The sequence below is a fragment of the Urocitellus parryii genome, chromosome 8, assembly GCF_045843805.1.
Source record: "Urocitellus parryii isolate mUroPar1 chromosome 8, mUroPar1.hap1, whole genome shotgun sequence".
NCBI classification, from domain to species: domain Eukaryota; kingdom Metazoa; phylum Chordata; class Mammalia; order Rodentia; family Sciuridae; genus Urocitellus; species Urocitellus parryii.
Window position 1 is genome coordinate 116,504,528 of NC_135538.1, and position 25,747 is coordinate 116,530,274.

The 25,747-nt window shown below is 53.5% G+C and overlaps 2 protein-coding genes across 2 annotated transcripts; one reads left to right on the forward strand and one right to left on the reverse strand.

Annotated features, from left to right (window-relative positions):
• Window positions 1-4,980: 4,980 nt before the first annotated feature.
• LOC113179089 (gametogenetin-binding protein 1-like) lies at window positions 4,981-12,117 on the reverse strand. Its single transcript, XM_077801500.1, has 6 exons — window positions 11,630-12,117; window positions 10,297-10,409; window positions 9,848-9,939; window positions 9,523-9,706; window positions 6,642-6,781; window positions 4,981-5,034 (listed from the first exon to the last, which is right to left on the reverse strand). The coding sequence occupies exons 1-6, from the start codon at window positions 12,115-12,117 to the stop codon at window positions 4,981-4,983; spliced, it is 1,071 nt and encodes a 356-aa protein (XP_077657626.1).
• A 1,130-nt stretch (window positions 12,118-13,247) lies between these two features.
• Bak1 (BCL2 antagonist/killer 1) lies at window positions 13,248-20,406 on the forward strand. The gene is made up of 6 exons (XM_026383648.2): window positions 13,248-13,449; window positions 15,489-15,583; window positions 16,548-16,680; window positions 16,991-17,134; window positions 18,775-18,955; window positions 19,051-20,406. Exons 2-6 carry the CDS (start codon window positions 15,520-15,522, stop codon window positions 19,153-19,155), a joined length of 627 nt encoding a protein of 208 aa, XP_026239433.1. The 5' UTR covers window positions 13,248-13,449; window positions 15,489-15,519; the 3' UTR covers window positions 19,156-20,406.
• Window positions 20,407-25,747: the final 5,341 nt, after the last annotated feature.

Sequence of the window (25,747 nt, forward strand, 5' to 3'; positions counted from 1 at the left end):
AGTAAACACATGCTGTGGGTCCTGTTAGCCCTGGTGCCAGGGAGCTTAAGGACACCCAGGGTGGGGGCGCTGCTGCAGCCGAGCTGCATAGGATGGGGTGATGGAGGGGGAGCCCGGAAGAGAGCAAAGGGCATCCTGGCACCGGACAGGGCGGATGTATGGGAGGACAGGGAAGCTCTGCAGGTGATTTAAGGCCCCAGCGAGGGCACGGAGTGGGGTGTGGAGCGGGATTGGTAAACAAATAGGTGGACCAAGCAAGGAGGCCCGGGTTGAGAGCCGACTCAGGGCTGGCTCTGCCTTGGCCAAGAAGGTGCGAAGTGGGGTCCTGGTGCAGACTGGGGGCTTTTCCATATCATACAGCTCCCCTGGCTGGCAGGCCCTGCTCCCCTGGGCTTCGCCTGTCAAAGGATCTGCTGCAAGTCCACATGGCAAAGGCGCCTCCTCCTTGAAGCCGTCTGGATTCCTCCCTGCTCCCTCCTCTGCGCTCCCCCAACTTATGCTCCAGCAACATCCCGGGCTGGTGTCCCCTGCACCGTCCCTCCCGGATCTCCTCCCTGGGATCCCGGCAGGTTCCATTAAGCCGCGGAGGCGCGGAGCCCCGCCGCGGGCGGAGAACGAGGCCGGGGGAGCGGAAACTGCGCACAGTTCAGCGAGTCCCAGGTGCGCACACTCCGTGGGAGCCTCGCCGCCAGACTGGCGTGGCCAGGACTCATTTGCTGCGCTTGGGCGCACACATACCCCGCCCGCCTGCGGGTGCCAACCGCCTGGTCCCGGCCTCCCACCGCGGGCACCCACGCGTGACCCGGCAGCCCACAGGCCTTGAACCAGCCCTTCCTGGACTCCACGCCCCGGACCTCCCCGCCCCACCCTCTGGGTGGGAGGTACCACCGCGGAGGGGACCAGATCGTCACTTGCGAGGTGCGGACCCAGGGCTGCCCCCTAGCGATGAAGACCTCAGGGACGGCCCTGCACCCCCAACCCCTTTCCATACAGTAGCAACCACAGAGGAGAGGGCCAGCCATGCCACCCTAACTGGCTTCCCTATCCAGGCCCCGCCTCTGGCAAGGGAGGCTTTCGAAGTGTAAACCACATCGCCCTACTCTGATAACAAAGAAACCCCCAAATCACTGATTAGCAAAATACATCAATCATCTCCTCACTTTCCTTCCAACCTCCCCCCTGATTCCTCCCTCTCCCACTCACTCCCTTTTAGCCACTGGGATCTCCTTCAGGCTTCTCCAAGACATCCATTCCCCCCTCCTGCCTCAGGGCATTTGCACTTGCTTCCCCCCCCCTTTACTTGTAATGCCCTTCTCCTGGATATTCCCAGGGCTCCCTCCATTGTTTCCTGCAGATCCCTCCCTACATACAACCTCCTCAAAGAAACCCTCCCATCCCATCACCCTCTCTAAAACACCATCTCTAAAGCCCTATCCCACTACCCCACCTCATCTTTCCCCCTAGTCACCTGTCTTTCCTCCTAGTCACCCCCTGACATATTAGTTTATTGTTTGTCCCACCAGCAATAACTGAAGGCCCTGAAAAGTGGAGGTTCCCCCCACCACAGGGCTGGGGACCCAACTCAGGCGTGCTAGGCAAGCTCTTTGCCACGAAGCTAAATCTCCAACCTCAAAAGTAGAGGTTTCTTATGCTTTGTTTAGTGCCCAGAATAAGATCAGATATAGCAGACGCTTAAGGAAAAACATTTTTTTTTTGGTTCCATGGATTCTTTGGGAACATTCTGAGCCAAGCAACAATTTTTGTTTGTTTTATTTTTGATTTGTTTGGTTTTGGTGCTGGGGATTAAAGAGCCAAGAAGTCTTTATTCAGCCCACATGAGAAGCCTGTGATTCACCCATTTCGCAGATGTGGAAACAGATTCAGAGACTGGTCTAGAGCCTCCACTGAGTCTCTCCCCTGCCTTTCTACTGTCCATCTAACTCATTGTCCAGCTGTGGAATAATGCAGGTGGCTATGCCCTCCCTCACTCCAGGACAGGCAAGGCTGACCGTTGGCTGGGCTCCCACACAGGGCAGGAGGCACCGTCTCCCTTGTAGATCCTGGCCAGGCGTCCACAGAGAGAGGTCTCGTGCATCTCCTGGGGTGAACAGCCCCGCCTTTGATCCCACCCATATTTCCCCAGTAAGACCCACCCTGGCCCTCGATTCCAAATGCATTCCAAAAATCCTTTCAGCCTTTCTTTCAGCTTCCACTGAGTCCCCAAAATATCCTCTGAGTGGACTGGGGTGGGGGGCGGCTTTTCTGCCCTCATTCCATAATATGTCAGCGGGTGAGGCCGTGAGAGAGGGCGACATTTGGCAACAGAGAGAAACAGTCAGGAACACACAGATTCACGTAGACCAACAGAGAGAGTAGGGGACGATGAGAGAGAAGGGAGGAACCCGGAGAGCGAGGAGGACACTCCTGTCCTCATGGACCTGGCCAGGGCCACTGCCAACCCAGTTGGCCCTGGTGAGCAAATCAGAAAGGCACCACTCTGGAGGACACCGCCCTGTGCCAGGGAGCAGGGCGTGGTGAGCTGAGCCTGGAGGACTGGGTTTCAGAGCCCCCTGGACCTTCAGCCAAGACCCTGGCCCAGGGCCCAACCTACATGGTGTGCCTAGAAGACATCCCTGCTATCTGCACACCGGGGGAAGGCAACTTTGAAACTGACCTTGAACCTCTGCACTCACCCATGGGGTCTTCCCCCAGAGTAAGTCCTTGCACCAGGTCACCCCTGCCATGGTCCCCACGAGTGCCAAGCCAGGTCATTCACAGAAAACTGCCCAGGACCTGTGGGGCTGGGAGGAGGCCCTCGCTCCTGCACCAGCACACAGATCCTTGTCCTGCGGCAGGGACAGCACTAGCGCAGCGTGCCACAAGGCCCAGCCCACAGCTGGGAATCTCAGGAACTGAGAGGATGTGCCACAGTCTGCACCTCAGACTGGGAAACAAGGAGCAGAGAGGAAAAGGGCTTCAAGGTTCCAGAGGACCCACCATCTGCCCTCCAGGCCTCCACCCTTCCCGAGAGCCTGCACTCTGGGAGGAAATGATTAGCAGGGCCATTAGGGCACAGGTGAGTCATCTGGTCACAAGGCAGCCTCCTGGCTGACTCAGAGGCTGCAGATGCCCTTCCACCAGCCCTGCTCCACTCTGAGTCAAGGGCTCCAGGGTTCCTGGCCAGGAAGCCCAGGAGAGAGACCCCCACACACTGCAACCCATGAGAAACTAACCCTGGCTAACATCCCCAGCCCCCTGCAGGCTGCGGATGGGAAGTGGGATTTTGGACCCTCAGCAGGTTGGGTTGGGCCAGGACATCAGCTGCTGCAGTTTCCTTCCCTCCACCCTAACATGTGGCCACAGGGCCAGTCACCTAACAGCTGTTGTTCTCAATCACAGTGATTATTAAGGGTGGCCTGAAGCAGTGGCACAGGCCTATAATCTCAGCAACTCAGGAGGCTGAGTCAGGAGGATGACAAATTCAAGGCCAGCCACAGCAATTTAGTGAATGCGGTCCCCAAAATAAAAAGGACTGGCGATACAGCTCGGTGGTAGAACATCCCTGGACTCAATCCCCAGTACAAAAAAAAAAAAAGAATGGTCACCTCGTTCTGTGTTGAACTTCAGTTCCACACCAGGCCCCAGACTGGACACAGTGGGGACACACAGGAAACGTCAGACCAGCTTCCTTGGATAGCTGTCACTCTGGGAAGAATGCAGGCAACTGAGCTTTCTTATGCATATATTGGGGATGCTCAGAGCCTGGGACTGTGGAAAAGGAAGAGTTGGGGCCCCTCTGGGATCAGCAAGACCTCCTGGAGAACAGCACCCCCTGGTGTCCAAAAAAGGCCTGGCCTTCCTGCCCATGGGATCCTGGGAAGCCAGCCTGACCCTTCCATAGACCATTAGGACGCATGATGATGCACCCTCATCCCAAGCCTCCCCTCACTTCTGGAATTAGGCAGCACTGGGCCCTCCAGCAATCTGGACCTCTCCTGAGGCCATGCCACACCCCTTTGACCTGTCCTGCCTGGAATACCCAGAGGTGCCCAGCTGTGAGCATGGCACAGCGTGGGACCTACCCTAACCCCATACCATGGACTTGCAGGGGATGGGTGCCCCAGCCTGAGGAGTCACCCTCCTATATCAAACCCAGGGACTAGCCAGGTGCAGTGGGCGCACGCCTGTAATCCCAGAAGCTCATGAGGTGGAGGCAGGAGGATCGAGAGTTCAAAGCCAGCCTTGGCAACTCAGTGAGGCCCTAAGCAACTCAGTGAGACCCTGTCTCTAAATGAAACACAAAAGGGGGCTGCAGACATGGCTCAGTGGTTAAGTGCCCCTGGGTTCAATCCCCAGGACAAAAAAAAAAAAAAACACCAAACCCAGGGACCCCCTCCCTCGCCTGCCCCCCAGCCCAGTCCTCCTAAGGCTGGTCCCCGCAGTTCCAGGGCCCCTTTCCTGGCTTTGTCCCTGAGCTGGCTGGGCAGGAACTTCCTGTTGGAGAATTCCCGGATCCTCCCTGTGAGGCCACAGCATGGCTGGGAGCAGCAAGGGAGGGAATTCAGAGATGTTCCTCCTAACCGGGCAGAACTTGCAGGCAGCGGGGAGCCCAGGGCTGGGGGTCCTTCCCCACCCTAGGTCAGGCCTCCTTGCTCTCCCCACTCAGAGGCTCTGCAGCCAGCCCTGTGCTAGCATCTCTGGGCACAGACTGAGGACTCAAGTGAGACCCCAATAGACTGGTCAGAGATGAGGGGGCAAGGTCCAAAGACAAAAGCCACGGAGGCCAAAGGCAAACCAGGTTTTTATTAATAACATCGTAGGCCCGAGTCTTATGGGTGGGGACAGTATGTTGGACCACCCTCCAGATGCGAGGACACTGTTCATTCCAAAGCCCCCCAGGCTCTAGGGGCCTCTCGGATGTGTTCCTACTACATGTGGGCCCAGGGGGTGGGACGGGACAGACTCTGGCCAGCAGGGGCCTCACTCCGGAGGAGGCCAGTTTCCCATCTCATCGATCTCCTCGAGCAGCAGATGCTGAGGGGCAGAAACGGAGAAAAGGAGATGCCTCTGCACCTGTGGGCTCCTTCCCTTCCCTGCTCTGCACGCCAAGACCCTCCCCTGCTCAGGAAAGAAGCACCCCGGAGCCACCTGTTCCAGAATCCCAAGGCTGGCTGGGTGCCACCAACCCGAGCTATACCTCCTTGCCATAAAATGGAGACTCCATTCTCCTGCAAACCCCAGGACCCAGGTACTCTGCACCCTTCCCTCCCCCAGGCCCCCAGCATTCTCCAAAGGCCAGGAAGTGATTCGTTCCCCCTCAGCTTGGTGTCCCTAAGGGCAGAGAAGGAGAAAGTGGGGGTGGTAATGAGGATGAGACCCTGAAACATTGTGGATGCAACTCTGGCCCCAAAGCAAGGACTGGATAGGACCCCACTTGTATCACCCAGAATCTCCTCAGGGTCCTTCCATACTGCTCTGCTGCTCAGGCTGCCCCAGGACTGGGAGCCCTGGGACAGGACAGCCTGGCTCAAGGGACAGTTCAGAAGAAGAGAGAAGGAAGGTGAGGGGGAGTCCCAAGATTAGAACCCTTTAGCATGAAAGGGGAAAAAATGAGGGGCCTGCCCCTTAAAAGGGGAACTTGTGTGTTCTTTGTTTTTTTTTGGGGGGGGGTACCAGGGATTGAACCCGGGACACTCAAGCACTGAGCCCCATCCCCAGCCCTATTTCGTATTTTATTTAGAGACAGGGTCTCACTGAGTTGCTTAGTGCCTCGCCATTGCTGAGGCTGGCTTTGAATGCATGATCCTCCTGCCTCAGTCTCCCAAGCCACTGGGATTACAGACGTGAGCCAACGCTCCTGGCAAACTCGTGTGTTATGGATGAGGGGACATGGGGCCTCCATGACCTAGGCATTCAGGGAGGTTCAGGACAATGGGAGAGTGACCCCAGTGCCCAGTGTTTATGGTAACCACCACCCCAGGAGGCGAGGCATATGCCACTGTCCCCAGTGCGGCAGGGCCTTTAACTGTAGACCCTTGAAGGCTTAGAGTCAATGTCATTGAGCAAGTCAATGCCCGAGTTGAGACTTTGCTTAAGAGACGTTGGCCTCTCAACCTTGGGCTCATTCCTTCTGGAAGCCACATGGACATGGCAGGGGAGAAATCAACTCAAAATAGCGCTGACACGTGTTCCAACAAGAGATCCATCCAGGCTCGCAGAGGAGCTGAGACAGGCCTAAGCTTTCATGGTCCTTGGTCTGCCTAGTGGGGTTGCTCCCTAGAGCCTCTGGGTGCTTGTGAGAGTGGGTGAGAACAGGGGAGAGAATAGAAGAAGAGCAATATCGTGCTCTAACATGATTTCAGCCTGTCTAGACAAATCCCCTCAGTGTTCATGACTCTGGTTCAAGTGAGAGATGACTGAGGAAGTGTGTGGGGGTGGGTGAGGATGCACACATATGTGTGTCTGTGCCTGTGCATGTGAGTTCAAGGTCGCAGGATCCTGAATTCAGAAATGCTACAACTAAAAAGGGGTCTTCCCCAACCCTACCCAGGCAGTGGGGGCTGAGCCCTGAGGAGGTAGGAAGCCTCTTTCACCAACGCCCTCAGGCAGGGGCCTTGGTGGTCTGGGGTGGCCAGGCATACCTGGCCATCCACCATGCCAGCCTCCTCCAGGGTGATCTCCGGCCGGGTCAGCAGCTCCCGGCCCTCTAGGCTGCCCATCTTCCAGAGGCGAGCCTCTCGCTGAACTGCCAGAAGTTTCTTCAACTCCGACTCCACAAAACCTGAGAGCCAGAGAGATGGGCATATGTGAGATTGTGAAATATATATTTGGTCTTCATCCTGTTTCCTGGCATGCAACTCCTGAAATCCTTGGCATCTTCAAAGTGGTAAGTGTCTTTGGGTATGCGGATGGATGACTGAGAGCTGACAGCCCTTCTGCAGCTTGGGGATGACAGCTGTCACCTGAGAGACCAAGGTGGTTTCAGAGGGTTGGGACTTTGACCTCTGCAAATCCAGCCTCCAGGGAGGGGAGAGGGGATGAGGGTTAAATGGATCACCAGTGGCCAAAGATTTAGTCAGTCATACCTATGAAAAAGCAAAAGGATGGATCTTGGAGAACTTCCGGGTGGCTGAACTGCTGGGTAGCTGGGGTGCAGTGGCCGGTGGCCAGGAGAGGGTGAGAAACCCCCATGCCCTGCCCTAGGCTTCATCTGTACCCTTATTGATATCTTTCATAATAAACGGGTAAAGGTAAGTCAAATGTCTCCTCTGTCCTGTGAGCTGCTCAAGCAAGTTGAGCTTGGGGAGGGGGTCACAGGAACCCTGACTGGTAGCTGGTTGGTCAGAAGCATGGATAAAACAACCTGGCACTTGAGATTGGCATTTAAAGTGGGGGACATGCCAGGTACGGTGGCCTGTGCCTATAATTCTAGCAACCCAGGAGCCTAAGGCAGGAGGATTAGAGGTTCCAGGCCAGCCTTGGCAATTTAGCCAGTGGCTGAAGTAAAAAAATCAAAAGAGCCAGGGGTACAGTGCAGTGGTAGAGTACCCCTGGGTTCGATCTCCAGTATGGCAAATAATGTGGAGGACAGTCTTGTGGCACTAAGTCCTCAACCCGTGGGATCTGATACTCTCTCTAGGTAAACAGTGTCAGAGTCGAATAGACTGGAGGACCCTGGGTGGTTTCCTCTGCAGAACCTGGGGAGCTGCTCCATGGCTTCGAGCGTGGGGATGTACTGCCACACATCTGTATCACAGTATTTTGTGTTATGACAGCATAGGAGAAACCGAGTTTGCTATTCCAATATTCCCAGAGCGTGAGAACGCAGGAGCAGAGTGGAACCAGGTGCCAGGGACCCAAGGACCAAGAGGGGGAGGCTGCTTTTCTAACCTCACTCCAGCTCGGCCACCCAAGAACGCCCCCTCAAAGCTCTTCAGTTACCGGGAGCCAGCCAGGCCCTCCTACCCCAAGAAGGGGGGCTCCTCCTGCAAAGCCCAGATGTGAGGCTGCTCCTGGGCAGAGCATAGGGGGGCAGATCTCTTCACCCACAAACTAAAGAGCTTGGACCCAGCCCCTGCGACAGGAGCCTGTAATCCCAGAGGCTCAGGAGGCTGAGGCAGAAGGATCCCAAGTTCAAAGCCAGCCTCAGCAACTTAATAAGGCCCTAAGCAATTTAGTGAGACCCTGTCTCTAAATAAAATATTAAAAAGGGCTGGGGGGGCTGGGGATGTGGCTCAAGCGGTAGCGCGCTCGCCTGGCATGCGTGCGGCCCGGGTTCGATCCTCAGCACCACATACAAACAAAGATGTTGTGTCCGCCGAAAACTAAGAAATAATAAATATTAAAATTCTCTCTCTCTCTCTCTCTTTAAAAATAAATAAAATAAAATAAAATAAAAAGGTCTGGGGATGTGGCTCAGTGGTCAAGTGCCCAGGTACCCCACACACACACACACACACACACACACACACACACACACACACACACAAAAGCCTGGATCTGTTAGTTCAATTCCAGCTCTGCTCATTACTAGCTGTGTGACCTTGGACATATTATCTAATGTCTCTGTGCTTTCCTTCTGTAAGTGGTGATGATAACAGGATCTACTTCAGAGTTGTAATCTACCATTTTATGAAAGTGCTTATGTGAGGGTCTGGTCACCCAGTAATGGCTAAGTAAATGTCAACAATGACTTTTGGGGGTTTTGGGGGGGGGGTTGGGAGGTGAACGTTGGTGCTGGAAATTGAACCCAGGGGCCTCATAATGCTAAGTACACCCCCTACCACTGAGCTACACCCTGGCTCAATAATTTTTTTCTTTCATTTGTTTTCTTTTTGTGGTCCTGGGTGTTGAACGCAGGGCTTCCTCTACCATTGAGCTGTATCTCTAATCCCAGTGCTTTGTTTAAATTTTATTTTGAGAAAGGGGCTCCATAAGTTGTCCAGGACGGCCTTGAACTTGTGGTCAATCCTTCTTTCAGTCGATCCTCCTCCCTCAGGCTTCCAAGCAGCTGGGATTACAGGCCAACAGTGATTTCTGTCATATATTCTTTTTTGGTTCTGGTGCTGGGGATTGAACCCAGGGCCTTGGGCATGCAAGGCAAGTACTCTACCAACTGAGTAGATCCCCAGCCCCTGTCATACATTCTTACCAATTCTGATCCAACTGTCCTTCATGTTTGGGGCTGTACTAGGAGAGAGGACTCTCCAGGGCTCAGACACAGCAGTGCATGAACCAGGGACTCCTCCCAAAAAATAAAACCTCTGGGCTGGAGAAAGTATGGTGCTCGAATGGCCTCACCCCCACCCTGCAGCCTCAGAAACCCTGAGGGACCCTTGCTGGACCTAGAGACCTCCAGCCCCATCACACACAGGTCCCCCATCCCTGTTGGTCATCTTAGGTCCTCTGATGCCATCTGGTGGTCAATGCTTATATTGTACTCTTGGACCTCGTGCAATATAAGGGGGGCTTCCTGGGTCTGGGAACAATCTGGGAGGCGAGGGGTGGGGTGGAGAGTCTTACCCACTGTATCTGTGGACCTAAAAGTCTTGTGCAGTGGTGACTGGAAGCCAATAATTCTTGGGACACAGAGCTTGAATGAATTGTCCTCTTCCTCCATTTCCTCTTCCTCCCCTTTCTCCTGGAGGGGCAAGCCTTCCTTGAGAGGAAAGTCTCTGAGCAGGTGCGGAGGGCTAGGACCCCGAGCCTGCAGCCCTCACCCTCCCTCAAGAAAACAGAAAGTAGGAGAGAACAACAGTCCCCGAAGGTGAAGAAAGGAGACTGTTCCCAAGGGACCGAGCCACACAGCCTGGGCTCAGCCAGGACCCCACCCCCCACCACCACAGACCTTGACAATGGCTGATTTCTGGAGCTGCTTGTACAAACCGAGGAGGCGGTTCCAGGGAGTTCCTGCCTTGGAAGAGGCCAGCCTGGGGTCTCCTGTGGAAGGACAGCAGTCACTGATGAGCAGGTGGCTGGGAGGAAGGAGGGGTCCCGGGCCAAGGAGGTGGGGCAGGCTGAGCTGAGGGCAGGGTTACCAAAGGGTTCTTTACCAAACCCTTGCTGTGCGCCAGGCCCCGTTTTAGGCCCCCGAGGAAGCCACCTTGGTCAATCCTTGCAACTGATTTGCTCTCATTTTACAGATGAGGAAACTGCTGAGGTTAACAACACACCACCACCACACAGCCTGACGGAAGGGGGCTCCGAACCCAGGCAGTCTGACTTCAGCATTCCTCAGAATGGGTCCTGTGGGCTGCCAGGCCCTGCACCCCTCTGCCTAGGGCCACCATTACTCACCATCAAGTAGGCGCGCCTCCTCCTCCTCCTCCTCCTCCTCCCTGCTGACTTCCAGCAGCTCCGTGTACTTCAGGCCTTCTTGCTCCTCCTCCAGGGCCTGGGCCAGGTGGCTCCTAATCCCAAAGCACAGTCAGCTAGGGGAGGCAGGTGGGCCCAGAGAAGGGGCAGTGACCTTCCCACCCCAAACCTCCCAGGCAAGGCTTTCCCACAGGCCTGCCTGGCCCCCTCCATTAGTCCTCTCCTGTGGGCCCCCCGGGGTCTTCGTCATGGAAGGGGCTACCCCCACCCCAAGAAAGTCAGTGTGGAGGAAAGAAGGAGACTGAGAGAGGTGGTCCCCCTTTCTCACTCAGAAGGCCCAGGCCCAGGGGGAGTGGGGAACCAGAAGGAGAGAGTCTGGAGGGCAGGCAGCGGGAGAGGGAGGCTGAGGGAGCCCACCCTGTGTACTCCCTCCAGCCCTTAGCCCATCCCCCTCTCTCCTGGTTTCCCTACCAATGCTGGGCTCCAAATCCAGGCCTCAAGGGCTTAGGCAAGCCCTCCACCACAAAGCCACACCCCCAACCGCACCCTTCATCACCCTTTCATCCACAACTCTGTACTTGTGGAGGACCCCATGGGTCTCCCCTCCAAACCGTCATCTATAGACCTCCCCACTCTTTCTTTCTTTTTTTTTTTTTTTGGTACCAGGGATGGAACTCATTTACCACTGAGTTCATCCTCAGCCCCTTTTATTTTTTATTTTGAGACAGGGTCTCACTAAGTTACTTAGGGCCTCCGTACATTTCTGAGGCTGGTCTCCAACTGGCGATCCTCCCTCCTCAGTCTCCTGAGTGGCTGGGATCACAGGCATGTGCCTCTGAAGCCAGATTTAAAGTTAGGTAGTCAGTGTAGTTAGGTAAATCGGATCTAATATCCAGTGAAATCTAAAATGGAGGCCATGCTGGGAATGAATTTCCGGAAGAGTTGAGCAACTCTTGAAATGTTAATGAAGTCCCCAGAAAAGCCCTAGGCCCAAAGTCCATCCCAAAGAAATATTAATAATGAAATATGATATGTCAAGAGCTTTGTAATGTTTTGAACAACTAATAATAACAAAAAAATTTTTTTAAATAAATAAAATGTGATATTCAGTTCAAAAAAGAAATATTAATGAACAGCCCCAGCAGATTTGAAGATAGCCCATCCCAAAGAAGTGTTAATGAAGTCCTTCCTGCCCAGATTACTTCTTTGGCCCACCTGTGTCCCATGTTCAGGCCTCTTCCCAGTACCTCTACCTCAGGCTCCCGCCCCATCCGGGTCCCCAACACAACCACCCTCCTTGACCCCAGCACCTCACCTATCCCCTGAGTCCCCCGAGGCCTCCCCTGCTGGCTCCTCTTCCTTCTCTGGGTTCTCTTTCTTCTCTGACGTGTTGCCCAGCACCTCCAGGCTTCTTCCGGGAAGGAATGGCTTCACTTCTACGGACTGGGCTGTCAGCCTCAGGACCTCCTTGGGGTTAGTGGTCTGGGAGCCCATGTCCCCCATGCCCAGCCCAAAGGCCTCGTGCTGTAACAGGTGTGCGGAGCCCCTGGGCACGGCCACTGAGAAGGTACAGGGCAGCGAGGCAAGGGGCCCTGGCTCCCTCCACCCGGAGTCCCCCTGGAGGCCCGTCTTCAGGGAGGTGGTGTCCTGTTCTTGTAGCAGGCACAACTGGCCCCTGGCCAGGGCCTTGTCCGAGCTCTTTGGGTTGCCCTTGCTGCCCACCAAGCTTCGGAAAAAGCGGAACATAGGAGAACGGCCCAAAATTCGTGACCGTGATCTGGAGGTTCGAGCCGGGGCCTCCATCCTGAGAGGGACCCTGACTCAAGGAAGAGTCGCAGCAGCCCAGGACCAACTGCTTAAGAACAGGGAGTTTTCAAATGAAAACCTCCAGTTGGAGACTTCCAGGAGTTCTAGAAGGCAAAGATGAGGCGGGGGTGGGGGCTCAGTATGGGGTGGGGGACACAAAGGGGGATGAGACAGAGAGGACCGGGTGACGGAGCAGAGGAGAGGGCGCAGTCTAGCTGGGCTCCAGGTTGACGAGGCTCCAGGGAGCATGGGGGACAAGCTGGGGGTGGCCCTGGGGCTGGAGTCCAGGTCAAGACTGGACGGAGAAGAGGTTTTTGAGAGCCCAGAAGGCCTGGCAGGGGATGGACAGGAAGACTGTGAGGGAAGGGACCCTAAGGAGGAGGCGGGGGCTGCTGGGGACTCTGCACACACTTCTGTCCTTCTGTAGTTTATTCTGTGCTTGGGAACATTCCTGAAGCCACACAGTTTCTGTCCTCCCTCTTGTCCCCACTGGCCTGCGCAGGTTTAGGTGGTAGCACAGACTCCAGGGTCTACATCTCTGCTTCCCTGCTGGTCACTTTCAAGATTTGGGATCCCAGAGACTTCCAAGGTGCCTCGTTGCCCAGATTTGAATGTATATTGAATCCCAGTTTAGGAGTGGTATTCCCCGCAGCACCCACGAATCTGACCATGAACCCAGGTCGGTGACCTTGGGAGAGTTCCTCAAACCAGTAGAGCCAGCCTCACTTGGTCCATTTGTAAAATGGGCCTAGTCAACCATCCCGACTTCCAAAGGTGTGGAGAAGATACGAGGAAAGAATGATTTCTGAACTGCATTGCTAAGCTGAGGTGCTTAAGAAACTTCTCAATCGCGTTTTTTTATTAGTGTTGACTGAGGGAAGAGAGGGAAAATCAAGTAGGACTGGAATAAGGGACAGGGAAAAGCAGTGAGCCCCAGGAAGCCTCTCCGCCTGGCTGGGAAGTGGGCAGGGGGAGGGGGAGAGAGAGGAGGGGGAGAGAGTGAGGACCAGCTTCCCCCCACAGCCCGCCCAGCCCGTGCCTCCAGGCTATAGGCCTGTGCATCCGCATCCGGTGGCCACCAAGCAACTTCCTCTAGAGGGAGCTGATTGCAGCTGGGTGCTGCCGGCACCTCTAGGATCGGTGGAGCCGCGCGGGTCCCTGAGGCCGCACCAGGACAAGCAAGGGCTGCATCCTGACACCAGGAATGCACTGACGCCGGTTCCTGGAAGCTGAGCCCAAAACCCTGCCGCTGGGAGCAGCCACCAGCCCTTGGGGATCTTCGGCCTTGGCCCTGCCGAGCTTTCCGGCTCTGGACCAGAGACTGGACAGGTAAGCCGGCAGTTCCCTCCATCTTCCCTAATCCTGCAAGTTTCAGCCCCAGCGTGGGGCAGAGAGCCCACCGAGAGCCGGGTAGGGAGGAGAAGTCTCGAGACTTGCCCAGGCAGGTCCCCATGCCCCGCTGGGGGTCTGATCTCGACAGGCTACCTCTGGCTCCCCTCTCCCAGATAGCTCCCCCTCTAGCCTCGGCCCTGGATGGCCCTGAATGCCAGAGAACCAGGCAATTTAGCAATCTGGGAGGTTGGGAGAGGAGGTCAGAGCCAAGGTCAAGGGTAGGGAATAATACTTTCACAGAGCTTTCTGCTGCCCCGGGATCTCTAGACTGGGTCTGGGGCCAGGCCAGGCGTATCTTCCTGGGGAACATCCTTCGTAGGCCCAGCAAGCCAAGGAGATGGGGGTGGAATGGGAAGTTAGGCCACTGGGATGGTGGGGGTAGGCGGAGGCCCTGGTGAGCACAGGCCACCGGCTTTGGGGGCTGTTCTGAGACTCCGTCTGCTCTCCAGCAGTGAGCCCCTGGGGAGGAAGGAGTTAGAGGGAGCTGGCGATTCCGTCAGCATCCCCTGGCAGTGCTGTCCCAGGGGGACCAGATTTTGGAGACCAGAGAAGAGGAAAGGGCATCTTAGGAAGAGGCTGGGGCGTGAGGTGTGCAGGCAAAGAGCTGTACAAGGCCTGGCGCCCAGGGGTGGGGGAGGGGAGGGTCTGCCTTTGCCTCATCCTTGTCCCTAAGAGGGTAGAGGTAGGAAAAACTGAGTGTACAGGTGGGTCAGCGCTCCGCTACCTCTTCTCAGGGAGCTCTTAGGTAACTCAAAAATGATCCCAGGCCTAAGCGGAAGGAGGGTGAGTGTGGGCATGTGGGCCTGGGGCCAGGTAGGGGTCTGCAGCCCTGGGTACAGGGTGGGGCTGAGTCCTCTTCAAGGACGGGAGGAGGGGCGCTTCCTGCCTGGGTGATGGAGGACACTTGGAAAGAAGTGGGACTCTGGAAGGGGCGCAAACTGAAAGTGAAACCGTTGAAATCAGGAAATACTCCCTCTGCCGGAATCGAGGCCATGCCCGGACTGGGCAAAGAGGAAAACTGGGGCTGGGAGCCGGAGCACAGGTGTATGGCAGAGCTGCGTGGTGTGAGGCAGGTTGGGGGCTGTGTCACGCTGACTCCTGAGGTCCTCCTGAGGGCAGGAGTGGGGAGGGCACAGACGGGGAGTTGCCGGATGGAGAGAGCTGCCCCGGGGGAAAAAGGACACCCTCTGAAATCCCAAATCCACAAACTGGAAGAGAAGATACACGGTGTGTGCACTCCTGGAGATCAGATAACCATCCTGACCTGCCCCACTAGCTGTATGGCCTCAGGCACTAACTGCACCTCGCCTTCCTTTTCCCACCTGCCCCTGAGGGTGGTGATGCTTTATCTCACTGGGGTAGGTGGGTTTTCAATACTTAGGAGTACACAGCAGGCTCTTAGGAGGTGTTTGCTGAAAGGCCTAAGTTGGAAAAAAAGTATGTTTCTGCCAGCCAGGGGGAAGTGGGCCCTTGAGGAGGGCCTTCAAGGGTCACTGGCTGGGAGGAGTCAAATGTGGTAGTGTGGGCTAGAGAGCCTGCAGGTGGCCCTAGGAGTAACTGAAAGAAACCTCAACCTCTGAAACTAGTGATGTGAAATGGGACACAAGAGCCACCAGGGCATGGCTGTGACCTTACCCCTCCAAAAGGTCCTGATTGCCAGTACAGATACCTAGATCCCTCGGTCTCTCCCTAATGCCTCACCTTTCTTTTCTTCTTGTTTTTTTCTTGGTGGTGCTGGAGGTTGGACCCCGGGCCTTGGGCATGTGAGGCAGACACTCTACCAGTTGAGCTGTATTCCCAGCCCCAACTGCCTCACCTTTCTGACCCCATCTCCTTAGAAAGATGGCCAGTGAGTCATTCAGTGAGTTCTCTTTCCTCTTGGAAGATACCGCTGGGACCCAAGGTAGAGGCAGCCTCTCTCGGGTCCCTGGTCAGAGCCCATCCCTATCTCTGCTTTTTCTCACTCATTCCCACAGGCTGACACTGTCCTCTACTAAGACCTGAAAAATGGCATCCGGGCAAGGACCAGGTCCTCCCAGTGAGGAATGTGGAGAGCCAACCTCCGATTCTGGTAAGGGTCTTCTTGACCATGAACTCCCATAGACACAAGGGTTATCTGGAGGCTGGAGGGAGCCCATGTGGGCAGGGCCGAGAGGACTAAGGGCTGAGGTCCTACCTCAGCTCAGCTCCTTGAATAAAGGAGGAATGTATCTCCCAGCCCAAGGCTGGTGGCCCCTTGGGCTCAGAAATGGGAGCTGGAGTTGGAGCTGGAGTCAAGCTTGAGTGGGCGGAGCCTGGGCTGGGAAGGTCCAGAGGTTGGGAGAGGCCCAGGAGCCAGCGTGCAAGAGGGCACAGTGCCCTCCCTGCGCAGAGGGCGGGATTGAAGGTGAGGAAGGAGGGCAGGAGGATGGGGCCTGGCTGTTGTATCCCTGTAGTAGGAGAAATAAGGAAGTGAACTGGCTTATCACTGAGCGGAGTCCGCCGAAAACGCATTTGTTGTGACTTGGGGGAGGAAGTAAGATGGCTGCCTGCCTTCTCTCTTCCAAGTGGATGGCAGGGAGGCCAAGCTGAAGGTTCACTAGAGGCTGTTCCTTGGACTTGGGGTTCAGGGCTCATGACTCTATCTCCCTTTGTGACTTTTCTTGGCCCAAAGCTACCACTTGGAATTCTGTTTCTCCCCAAGGCCTGGGTGCCTCATGCCCACACAGGTAAACTCGGGAGCCCACATGCCTGGAATTACTCCCTGGCTCCACTGCTGGTTCCAGTTGTGTGACCCTGTGCACATTACTTGGTCACCCTCTGCTGTGGTTTCTATAAACTGGAACTCTTCCCCCTTCCCAGTTGATTGTGAGGACTGAGTGAATATCCCAGCAGAGGACCCCAGAGTGAGCACTAGGTGTCCACCACGGGGCCGGAGTGGGAACATTTCTATCTCGGGTGAGGACAGTCATGGCTTTGAGGAACACAGAGCCCCCCACAAAGGATGCACTGCTAGGGTCCAGTCTTCCCTTGCTGACTCCCAGCTTTGATCTCAGAGCGGCAGGTAGTCCGGGACACGGAGGAGGTTTTCCGTAGCTACGTTTATTACCGTCACCGGCAGGAGCAGGAGGCTGAGGGAGCAGCTGCCCCTGCTGACCCAGAGATGGTCTTGGCCCTAGAACCTACCAGGTAAGCCCTAGCCCTGTAGGGACATCTTTAAGGGGACAGAGGCTCATATGGGGCTATGTGTGGGTCCTGGGAGCCAGGGAGGCCTGGGGGGCTTCTCTCCTCCCATTACCACGCCTTTCTCATTTGGGTTCCCACTCCCATAAAAGATCATGCACCCTTTTTGACACATGCCTTCCCCTTGTCCCTGAGCCCCGCCTTCATGTCAGCTAACACTGTCAGGGACCTTCAAGGAGAGGTACACAAGGCCGGGGTCCCTTGGGCAGAACCTCTCTGCTATAAGCCCATTTCCCACTGCCTCCGACTCCTGCAGTACCATGGGGCAGGTGGGTCGGCAGCTCGCTGTGATTGGTGACGACATCAACCGGCGCTACGACTCTGAGTTCCAGAGCATGCTTGAACAACTACAACCTACAGCTGCGAATGCCTATGAACTCTTCACCAAGATCGCCTCCAGGTACCCGGCTGTCACTCTGTTGTGCCGTCCTGTCACCAATGTGCTGCACCCTGCCTATGTGATGGTCTCCCCAGCATGGACAGGCACACTCTTTCTTGTCAGTGTCAGGGGACATGTGTGCAGTCCCTGGTGTCTGTTAGCTCACATGTGGTCTTGGCGTCTCTCTCTCTCTCTCTCTCTCTCTCTCTCTCTCTCTCTCTCTCAGTTCCAGATTTGTCTTTTGGGCATAAGCTCACAGCTCTTATGAGTTCTGACACCAAGGACTTGACCGGTTAGATCAGGACACTGTGGGGGGCCCTGGGTTGGGAGGGTAAGATGGGCCATCTAAGGATGGCCCAGAGATGCTAAAGGTACTAAACCCCCCCATAATGGCTCCCGATAATCTGGTACCTAAGAGGCAATCTCATGTAGGGAACAAAGCCACCAAAAGCTCAGTGGAAGAGTGCTTGCTTAGTATGTGTGAGGCCCTGGGTTCAATTCCTAGAACCTCAAAAAAAGAAAAACAAAAATCCTGATTCAACACTCAGTTTTTTTGTTGTTGGTGGTGGTTTTTTGTTTGTTTGTTTTGGTTTGGTTTGGTTTGGTTTTGGTGCTGGGGATTGAACCCAGGAAGCTTTACCACTGGGCCACATCCCAGCCCTTTTTTATTTTTTATTTTGAAGCAGGGTCTTGCTAAGTTGCTGAGGGCCTCACTAAATTGCTAAGGCTGGCCTTGAACTTGTGATTCTCCAACATCAGCCTCCTGAGTTGATAGGATCACAGGCATGTGCCACCACACCCAGCCTCATCCTAGCTTTGTCTCTAACTGCAGTTGTGAAACTTCTACCCCTTGGTCTCTTGATCTTTGAAGTAGGAAAAATACACTTAGAACAGTGTCCTCTTTTACAAAGTGTCAGCCATCATTTCCACATGAGTTAGGGAAACAGTGTCAAGGAAATTTGGTTTTTTGTTTTGTTTTGTTTTGTTTTTAGTACCGGAGATTGAATTCGGGGAAACTCAACCACTGAGCCATATCCCCAGCCCTACTTTATATTTTATTTAGAGACAGGGTCTCACTGAGTTGCTTAGAACCTCACTGTTGCCTAAGCTGGCTTTGAATTTGCAATCCTTCTGTCTCAGCCTCCCAAGCCGCTGGGATTACAGGAGTGCATCACCGCACCTGGAGTGTCAGGGAAATGTAAAGGTGGTAAAGGTGCGAGTAGGTCATAGACTTACAATTAGTGCTCAGAGCTAAAATGTCTAGTCACCATGCCCCCAAGCTGCTGTAATTCTGGGACCTGTCCTAATCTCTCTTCTGTCGTTTTCTCTCTGCTGTCCCCTCGGGCTGCCAGGCCAGCAGCAACACCCACAGGTAATCTCCCTGCTTCCTCTGTCCGCTCATCTACCCTCTGCCCTTTCTGTACCTTGTTGGCCTGTGGCCTTGGGAAGCTACACTCCAGTAGTAGCTCCTATGCCCTCTGAGATTTCTCCTTTCCCAAATCAAGGCCAGACTAAGGCAGCCTCTGCGGCCCTGATTCGCAGCTAAGCCATTTAGCTTCCCATCTGGGAGAGGGGTGGGGTACAAGGAGGCAGGAGAGGGAGGGCAGGTGGAAGGGGCCCCCAGGAGCTCTCCACTGACCTGTGGCATGCTCTGCTCACAGCCTGTTTGAGAGTGGCATCAACTGGGGCCGTGTGGTGGCTCTCCTGGGCTTTGGCTATCGCCTGGCCTTACACGTCTACCGGCATGGCCTGACAGGCTTCCTGAGCCAGGTGACCCGCTTTGTGGTCGACTTCATGTTGCATCGCTGCATTGCCCGGTGGATCGCACAGAGAGGAGGCTGGGTGAGTGCCTGGGGGTCACCCAATCCTTCCTGCTGCTGGGGTTGCCCTGGGGCCCGGTATCAGCCTTTCTTTGACCACCTTGTCTCTTCTGGCAGGTGGCAGCCCTGGACTTGGGCAACGGCCCAATCCGGAATGTGCTGGTGGTTCTGGCTGTGGTTCTGCTGGGCCAGTTTGTGGTACGAAGATTCTTCAAGTCATGACTCCTGGGGGGCCCTTTGGGGTTCAAGTGGGGACCCCTGACTGGATTTTAGCCAAAACTCCCTCCCCTCTCCCCTGCAGGGGTTCCCCCCAAGAGTACAGAAGCTTTAGCAAGTGGGCATTCCAGCAGTGGACCCCGTCCAGGGGTCATTCAGGCCACACAGGTGCCCCAACATTGCATGGTGCTAATGGGCCCCTTCTCTGGGCACTATCCTGTCAGAGAGAGGCTGTAGCCTCTTTCCTCAGTTCTCTGGGACCCCCTTAGTCCTGTCTTTAGGGGGCTGGGGAGATTGATACCTTAGGGAGGCAAGAGGCTGGGAACCACTTCTTCCCAGGAAGTTCTAATGGTTTTAGCTTTTTATATACCCTTGGGAGGACCCATCCCCTTTCCCACCACTCTGTCCAGGGTCAGGATATCTAGGGTATGCTGGTCAGTGGGTCAACACTGTGCCCCCCAGACTCAGCTCTTTTGGAAAATCAGAGCCTGAGAGGTGGGACTGGAGTACAGTCCTGGCCCTCCCTAAACATGGCTCCCATAACAGGACTGGTTGGTGTAGGGGGTCAAGGACCTGCTCAGCTCCCCTCCTGCTCCCACTCCCCCACTCCCCACTCCATGTTGGCCTTGTGGTTGGACTCTCAGGGATTCTGGGCCTGGGGTGTGAGGCAGAGGTGGGATTGGAGGTGGCAGTGCAGACTAGAATGTTCTGAACATATCCATCAGGACCCTCCAAGCCTGCCACCCACCCACCCCCAGGTCCTCTCAGTTCTTCCCCTTCCCCTCACCTGAAACCACTTGTTTCTAATCCAGTCACTACAGGTAAAGACCCTCCCTTGGGTTCTTGGGTAAGCAGGTGTGCTGAGGCCCCCTGCTTGCCAGTTGCAGGACCTAGGGCTTGGTTTATTTTAAGAAAAAGGAGAGCTCAGAGGCAGTCAGTGTCTGAGTGGGAGGGGGTCTTTATCATCAGGAGCCATCCTGAAGCTGGAATTGCCTCCTGGCCTGGGCATAGTGTAATCTGAATGGGAGAACTGTGAATACTTGAACTCCACCCCCACCCCACACTCCATGCTCCCCGCCTGCCTAGGCTCCTCCTGGAGGCAGTGGCAGTACCTTCTCTATCTTGCACAGCCTAGGGACTTGGGGACAAGGGGAGGGAAGTTGTTGATTAAGCCAAATGCAGAGAGGGGATGCAGATGGAGACTGCTGGCCACCTGACACCCTGTCCTCTGACTGTGTTTGGAAATAAACTGTGCAATCCCCCACCTGGTATTTCTGTATCCTCTGCTACCTCTCTCCATCAGGCTGGGGTGCAGGAAGCTGAGCATGCTGACAGGTACCTGTCTTATTATTGAAAAAGATCTCAGTAAGCCTCCAGAATTCTGAGATTGGGTGTTATTCTCCACCCCGTTGACTAGAAGACCTTGGTCCCTCCCCACCAACTCTAGGCCCTTCTCCATGGACTTCCCATTCCTTTGGGTTCCAGGTTATTTCTCACCCCTTTAAGAAGCCAGGCACCCTTTGACTACTGAGTAGGTATAGCAGCTACACAAGACTGAGGACTCCCTAGGCCACCCCAAGTCTGGCCTGAATTCCTCTCCCTCCCTGGACCTGCTGCCTATGCAGGCTCAAAAGGCTCTTCTCCCCCACGTTAGTTCTGCCTGGGACACAATGTCCCAGCTCCCCCTTCCTGATGTCGCCACAGGCACACACCACACACACACACACACACACACACACACACACACGGCTTTTTTCATTCTAGGAGTCTTGATTCTGCATGGGAGTCCCTAAAGGGAGGCAGTCAGAGGTGATAAAAATAACAAGCATGGGGGCGTTGAAATGTTCCAAAATCTACCAAGTCTTTTCAGTCCTGGGCACCCTGGTCTGTGTTTCTGACACCCTTCCAAAACTGTCACATGTGAGTCCAAGAGGACCCGTGACCGTGACCTTCACTTGTTTCACTTGCCAAGCCCCTTTCCTCTCCTCGAGGGCTTTAATAGTCTGTTTCACTATCAGTGGTGAAAAGGAAAAAGCAGAGGCTGGGGCAGTAGTGGCAGGAAGGATGGTACTTGGAGACAGAAGGGCAAGGAAGCCCATGGTCTCGCGGCCATGCACCCGCCATGGCAAAGGGTGTCAGGTGGCCTCTAGCTATCCCTGTGCAGCGCTGGAGCCACCCTCAATCTCACAGAGTGAGCCTCAGGGTGCGCGGCTGCCCAAGACCAAAATGGCCGCCGCTGCGTCGAGCACGCAAGCGTACCCTTTTGTGGGCGGGGTCTCCGAAGACGTGTCCCTTTCCGCTAACTTTTGCGGTTTGAGGGATGGTAACAGCGTGAGGCACTGAGGGAACAGCTGCGGATGACTTCCGGTGGGAATGTAGCGAGGTGGGCAGTGGCAGGAACTGTGTGATCTTCTCTGCTTCTTTAAGAAAGGACTTGGAACACTATCCTGAAAGGCGTGGAGAGCCTCAAAAGATTTTTGCCTTTTGGCCTTCACCTAATTGGGTTGGATTTTTTTTCCTGCGGTGCTGGTGAGCGAAAACCATGTTCATGCTTCTTGGGACTCTTCCTCTGAGTTGCATCCATCTTTCTTTCTTTCATTCTTCTTTCTTTCTTTTTTCTTTTCTTTTCTTTCTTTATTTTGTCTTTGCCTAGCCTGGCACCCTCCACACCCTTTATTCTGCTACCAAGATAAAGTTTCAAAAACATAAATCCAATGCATTCTGGAGTTGTGAAAACCAAGGGGATTAAAGTTAGGTTAGCCAGAATAAGCCAAGGGCTAGGGAACAGAAGGGAGCAGGAATTAAGGCTATTGAATCAACGAAACTTGTGGGTCGGGAACCCAGTGAGGCACGACTGTGATCTGAGTGACTCAGGAGACTGAGGCAGGAAAATCACAAGTTTGAGGCCACCTGGGTAACTTAGCGAGACCTGTCTCCAAATTAAAAATGAAAAAAATCTGGGGATGTTCAGTCAACATAGCAACAATAACCCCCCACCCCCCTCAAAAAAAAAAAAAGAACAAGTGAACTTACTTTATGTGGGACGCCATTCTCACACGTGATCGGGTGCCTCCCGTTGAGGGTCTGAGGCACTTTGGCAAATGTCGAAGTTTTTCCCGTCCCTCTCCTGATGAGAGAGCCCATCCGTGTGGGGGTGTGCCTGACCACTGACCCCGGGGACCCAATCGCTGACCCTGACCTTGGAGTGCAGCCCCCCCTCAACCTTCATTGGATGGAATTCTCCCCTGAATCTCTGGTTCCCTAATAAAAGGCTACTCCCCAGCGTGCTCACTCTCTCTCTCCTGCTAGCCCTGAGTAATCCTTGCTGCCCTGCTGGGCGGCTAGAGGAGCGAACCAGAGAGGGGAGCCGTCTCGGACCTAGCAATAGAATTAAGGTAATTGAGTCTTGTGTTTTTATTTCGATCTCGTCTAACTAACTTTATGCCTAGAACCTCATTAATGAAACCACTGCGCAGGCCGCGTGGTAGAACTTTATTCCTCAAAAGTTGTAGTTGTTCTGAAATTGGGACTTATTTCCACCAATATGTCTGATTCCTTGTAGTTTGGTACCCTTGAGCTCACAGGAAAGCCATGGGAAAGGAGCAGTGTTTAGCTGTCATCTGCTCAGTTCTACAGTTTCAGTATAAATATCTCTCCTTGTTGACAGCAGCCTTGCATTCTCCTAACTCCTACCCCCAAAGTTGCACCTTCATGTGTTTTTTTTGTTTGTTTGTTTGTTTTTGTTTTTTGTACCAGGGATTGAACCCAGGGGTGCTTAACCACTGAGCAACATCTCCAGCTTTTTATATATTTTATTTAGAAACAGTCTTGCTGACGGGGCTGGGGATGTGGCTCAACTGGTAGCGCGCTCGCCTGGAGTGCGTGCGGCCTGGGTTCGATCCTCAGCACCACATACCAACAAAGATGTTGTGTCCACCGAGAACTAAAAAATAAATATTAAAAATAAAATTCTCTTTAAAAAAAAAAAAAGAAACAGTCTTGCTGAGTTGCTTAGAGCCTCACTAAACTGCTAAGGCTGGCTTTGAACTTGGGATCCTCATGCCACTGCGCCAGGCATGTATTTATTTTATCTGCTCTGAAGAAAGTAGATTTTAGGTCACTGAATGTCCATTCAAATCCTTTTATTTGAAAAAATCCTTTTTCTAAAACCACTCAGTTTATTTGAACAAGTTTTTGTCCTAGCCACCTGGATACCATAAAAATAAACTAAAATGAATTATTTAGTTAATTAAAATAAATGGAAACACCACATCCTGTTCCAATTATACACACATCAAATGCAGAGGCCCCTGATTCCAGACACTTGTAAAATGCATATTTAATTCAGTTTGAGCAAAACAGATACTCATCATCTGATGTGTGTGTGTGTGAGATGTGATGTGTGTATATGGAGTTACCAAAGATTGCTGGAGGTGTTCAAAGTCAGGGATCAGAAGATCAGCAAAATCCAGTTTCTGGGGTGTGCTCACCAACTGCTGGGACATGTTAAAAATAAACATAAGGGGGAAAGATGAACACAAGGCTCCTGGGATATAAAAGTAAGATGTGGACACCAGGAGGATTCAGTTCACCGGGTAATAGAACAAAAAGTAATGGACTAACCTACTGAGAGAGCTGTGATTAGAAGCAGATCCCCAGGAAATTTTGATGAATGATGCATTAGAGGGGGGATTTCGCATGACCAAGATCAGGTGATGGAGAACAACAGGCAAAACCAAGACTTGAGAAAAGTCCCTTCATAACTATGAGGACTGGCCTCAGAGTGCTCTGAGACCAAGAAAGGCAGACAGTTCCTGGATTGCATAGTTCTTGGAGGACTTACTGATGAAAGTGTGGCCCTGAGCAGCAGAGAGACTAGTTGGAGCCACACAATTTGGGTTAGAAAGAGGGGCATATTTGCATTAGGACAAAAGGTAACTTCATCTAGGTTGGAATGAACCTGGTGTATCTTAAGCAGTCTCATACCTAGAGCTAGGGTCCGATTATCAAGTCCCACATATGACCCAAATGGTTTTATCTATTTATTGTTTGCTGAGAAACTATGCAGGAAAAACCAGGTAGGGTTACTTGGGGGATTGATGGCTATGACTCAAGATAGCTTCAATCATATCAAAATGAAGTGGTATAATGGTTGACACAAATATTGAAACCACAGAATCTTGCTACACCTGGAGTATGTGACTTTGCAATGGATGGGGTAGGCACCAAGAGTATGCATGTGAGGTCGTGAAAGTGAGTGTGTGACATTTGGTGAGTAACAGGAATAGGGATTGATGGTTAGAATCAACATAGGAATCAATTCAACTCTTAGCCCCATTTTTCTCAACACTTTCTTTGCCTCCACCTTTTCCAGTCAGCTTTGGCTAAGGACACAGCATAAAGACAGCTCAAAGCTGTGTGCTCCAAGACATCACCAGGTGAACCTATTCTGTGAAGTTCATGGCACAGACTTATGTGATAGCTGGCTACATGGAAGCTGGACTCACCAACCTTCTCATGTTTTGACTTAATTTTCTCTAACCTGACCTCTGATCCCACTGAAGGCTTTTTTTTTTTAAAGAGAGAGTGAGAGAGGAGAGAAAGAGAGAGAATTTTTAATATTTATTTTTTAGTTCTGGGCGGACACAACATCTTTGTTGGTATGTGGTGCTGAGGATCGAACCCGGGCCGCACGCATTCCAGGCGAGCGCGCTACCGCTTGAGCCACATCCCCAGCCCCTGGGAGACCAAACTTTAACGTGACTGAGTCACTCCCTGCCTGGGTGATGAGGCTTCAGGCAGCAGCTGCTGCTAGACTGCCCTGCCCTTCTTGGATTCCAGTGACAGTGTCTTGTGCATGGTGGGCGTGCCTTCCTACAGCCCCATGGGTGGAGCTACGCTCACCTGTTCCTTTGTAATATCACCCCCTTTCCCTGTTCGGGATACAATGTTCCATGAAAACACCCTTTGAGTGTCCCCTTCTCTTACTGTGCCCTTGGGTGTGGCCTACCTAGATGTCAGTCAACCTGCTGACAGTGGACATCATCTAGACTCAGCCCCCTGAAACCTGACCCCTTACCTCATTTGAATGGCTTCTGCTCAATAAAAGGGGTCAACACGTACAGGCTCTCTCTCTTTCTGAGGACCCTTAAGGTCAGAGGAGCCGAGGAGCTGTTACAGCAACCCCAAAGAAACAGGTATTTGTGTCTCTTGTGTGGTTATTTCGTGCAGCCCAGTTAGCCCAGTTCCCCTGGAGTAACCCCTGCATGTTTTAGTCACGAAGAAAACCCAGAAGAAGGCATCTTTTCCAATTTATTTCTAGTGGATGGTTGGGCTTCCTTAAGAATATGAACAGTGGACTGGGCATGTAGCTCTGTGGTAGAGCACTTATCTAACATTCACAAGGCCCTGGGTTCAATATCTCTCTCTCTCTCTCTCTCTCTCTCTCTCTCTCTCTCATACACAAACACAAGAGCCTGGTGTTATGGCACATACCTGTAATCCCAGCAACTCCAGAGGCTGAGGCAAGGAAGATCTCAAGTTTGAAACCAATTTGGCAACTTAGGATAACCTCAACATAAAAAAAAGGACTAGGGTT